Genomic DNA, 3250 nt, shown 5'->3' on the forward strand with positions numbered 1-3250 from the left:
AAGTACGTCGGTAGCCATTGGACCATGCAGCCCAATGTTGAGTTCTGGATGCAACTCCCCAAACACAACTCAGGCCTAGCAAGGTCACCCCTCCAGTGGATAACACGTGGCCGAGCAACATAAAAAAGGGCCCCCGAACAGACACTTAATTTTCATGGCAACTATACAACTCTATGTTTGTGATCACCACCCTAAATGGATTGTTATGTTTATGATCACCATCCTAAAAGGATTGTCATCCACATGAGGGAACAACAATACTAACAGAGCCCATGATTTCATTTGACAAAGAAAATATACTACATGTTGGATATACCACCCCACCACTACCATCCTAGGATGGATCTATAAAACCATATCTAGCCAAGTCTACGTGGCATTGTTCAACCATCATCAACAAATCTAAAATCTAACATAGCATCTATTAAAAGTCGTAGTGGGAGGAAGCCCTTTCATTGGTGATATTCAAAGCCTACAATGGTTTTATCAGATTGAACAAGACTGTTGGACCAAGTTTTTGCAACAATCTTTATCAAAATTAGGTTTGGATTTGTAGGCGCCCCTCATTGTTGCCAACGATTACAGCTCGTAGTAGACATGGTCCCGAGGGTATGCGACCCACCAAATGGACCAAGGAAGAGAAAAGGGAGTCAGCACACAACACCTGATTCATCTAGGAACAAGCATGTGAATATCAAATAGAGATTGGAGGCTTAATGAACATTTATGATTAAGTCTCATAGAGGAGTGGCATTTATTTGAAGAGAATGTTCATTAAATCTTATATGTCTTTCTATATTAAACCTTTTTTTTTTGGAAGAAATTTCTATATTAAACTTAAGTGGTCTCTGAACATTCCCAAAGTAGCCAAGTTTGGGGTCTGTACTGAGTTGGCTCACCTTAAATCCGAGTTGCTAGTTCATTATGATAGGGAAGAGAAAATGTGGCATCAGCGGTCTCGAATTCAGTGGTAACAGAGTGGAGATCAAAATACTAAATTCTTTCATGGGTTAGCCACTCAAAGAAAGAGGAAATATTTTATAAAAGGTTTGAAGGATGATGATGGTGTGTGGCATGAGGATAAGGATACCTGTACGGGAATATTGAATGAGTTTTACTCTCGGTTGTTCACTTCCTCACAAGCCCATGATTTAAACCAAATTTTGGATGTGGTGGATAAGGTAGTGATTGATGAGATGCAAGCGGATCTAGCTCGGGCTTACACAAGTGAGGAAGTGGATGCTGCTATAAAGGAAATGGTGCCTTTGAAGGCCCTGGGACTGGATGGTATGCCCCCTCTCTTCTTCCAGACCTATTGGACTGATATTCACTAGGCAGTCTTGTCTAGTCTAAACTTAGGTGCTATCTTGAAATCTATAAACCATACTTTTATCACTTTGATTCCTAAGGTCAATAATCTAGAAAATGTCTCTAATTTTCGGCCTATAAGCTTGTGTAATGTGATTTATAAGATTGTGAGTAAAGATATTGCAAATCATCTTAAGCCTATGCTTAATTCTATTATTTTCAGAAACTGAAAGTGCGTTCACTGCTAATCGTTTGATTACTAATAATATCCTGATAGCTTTTGAAACTTTGCACCACATGAAGACTAACTATACAGGGAAGAAGGGTTTTGTGGCTCTTAAGATGGATATGAGTAAGGCCAATGATAGGGTGGAGTGGATTTTCCTTGAGAAAATAATCCTAAAAATGGGTTTCCAAGCCTCTTGGGTGGCAATGATTATGGAGTGTATCAACACCATTTCTTACTCCATTTTGGTTAATGGAGAGATGAAGGGAATTATGACCTCCTTTAGGGGTTTGAGGCCGAGTGATTCTCTCTCACCTTTTTTGTTCCTATTTTGCGCAGAAGGGCTTGATGCCATCCTTAGACAAGGAAGGGAGATATAAAGGGTTTTTCTCTATACAGGAATGGACCAAAACTTACCCACTTATTTTTGTTGATGATTGCCTAATTTTCTGCATATCAACATTGGAGGAATGTCAGAAAATTCAAATTCTGCTTGTTTATTATGAGGCTGCATGTGGCCAAATGATAAATCAGGCGAAAACTACCATTTTCTTTGGCAAAAACACTGATGATCAAACACAGGAAGCCGTTAAATTGTCCCTTAGAGTATTGGCTATCCAGCACTATGAGAAATATTTGGGTCTTCCTTCTTTCATTGGTAGGAATAAGAAAACTTCTGTAGTCACTATGAAGGAGCAGATTTGGGCTAGAATGCAAGGCTGGAAAGCGAAGCTACTATCACAGGCAAGGCGGTCATGATTAAAGCGATAATTTAGTCTATCCCAACATATTCGATGAGTGTCTTTAAATTATCGGTTAGCTTGTGCAAGGAGATAGAAATGATGATCCGTAGATTTTGGTGGGAACAAGGTGATGTAAAAGAGATCCATTGGGTTAAATGGAGTTCTTTGTGCTCATCAAAATCAAGTAGGGGGATGGACTTTTGGAATATTAAAAAATTCAACAATGCCTTATTAGCCAAACAAGTGTGGAGACTTGTTCACCAAAAGGATACGCTTCTCTATAAGGTTTTTAGTGCAAGGTACTTCCCAAATTGTAGTATATTGGATGCTCTTATTCATCCAAAATGCTCCTATGCATGGAGAGTATCTTGCAGGTTTGGGAGGTGATACAGAAGGGTGCAATTTGGCTGGTTGGGAGTGGGCAACAAATTGAGGTTTGGAAGCATAAATGGTTGCCAGATCCATGCTACAATAAAATAATTTCCCCTAGAGCTGATTCTACAGTGTCTCAGGCCTGTGACTTGTTCTGTACCAACAAAAAAACTTGGGACCCAAGTAAGTAGTAGCAACTTTTTACCCTTGGGAAGCTAAAATGGTGAGCCGAGTCCAAGTTAGTGAGGCATGTGATGAAGATTTGTTGGTTTGGCCTTTCATGACGAATGGGAGCTATAGTGTGAGAAGCGCATATTGTCTCTTGGCTTTGGAAGAGTGGAATACCAATCCAAGTTCATCCATGATGACGGAGCAGAAGTGCTTGTGGAAGAAACTCTAGAAGATTTGGTCCCTCAATAAGATTCATCATTTCATGTGGCGCAAAGCTAAGGACTCTCTTCCAACGAAGCAAAACCTTCATGCTCGACACGTTCCCATCGATAAGACCTATGAGCAGTGTGGTGAGCAAAGGGAAACACTTCTGCATAGCTTATGGTTGTGTGATTAGGCCCAATATGTTTGGAAATCCGATCTAAGCTTT

The 3250-nt window shown here is 40.1% G+C and overlaps 1 protein-coding gene across 1 annotated transcript; it reads left to right on the top strand.

Annotated features, from left to right (window-relative positions):
- The first annotated feature begins 1196 nt into the window (after window positions 1-1196).
- LOC115981112 lies at window positions 1197-2293 on the top strand. The gene is made up of 3 exons (XM_031103296.1): window positions 1197-1287; window positions 1532-1782; window positions 1874-2293. Exons 1-3 carry the CDS (start codon window positions 1197-1199, stop codon window positions 2291-2293), a joined length of 762 nt encoding a protein of 253 aa, XP_030959156.1.
- The last annotated feature ends 957 nt before the right edge of the window (window positions 2294-3250 follow it).

The sequence above is a fragment of the Quercus lobata genome, chromosome 3 (genome assembly GCF_001633185.2).
Source record: "Quercus lobata isolate SW786 chromosome 3, ValleyOak3.0 Primary Assembly, whole genome shotgun sequence".
NCBI classification, from domain to species: Eukaryota; Viridiplantae; Streptophyta; class Magnoliopsida; order Fagales; family Fagaceae; genus Quercus; species Quercus lobata.

What these genes read in the sequence shown, in the direction of transcription:
- LOC115981112 (XM_031103296.1), top strand. Translation starts at nt 1,197, where the DNA reads ATGCAAGCGGATCTAGCTCGGGCTTACACAAGTGAGGAAGTGGATGCT. An exon ending in GAAGGCCCTGGGACTGGATG is followed by an intron (nt 1,288 to 1,531) that starts GTATGCCCCCTC and finishes TATTATTTTCAG; the next exon opens with AAACTGAAAGTGCGTTCACT. An exon ending in CCATTTCTTACTCCATTTTG is followed by an intron (nt 1,783 to 1,873) that starts GTTAATGGAGAG and finishes TATTTTGCGCAG; the next exon opens with AAGGGCTTGATGCCATCCTT.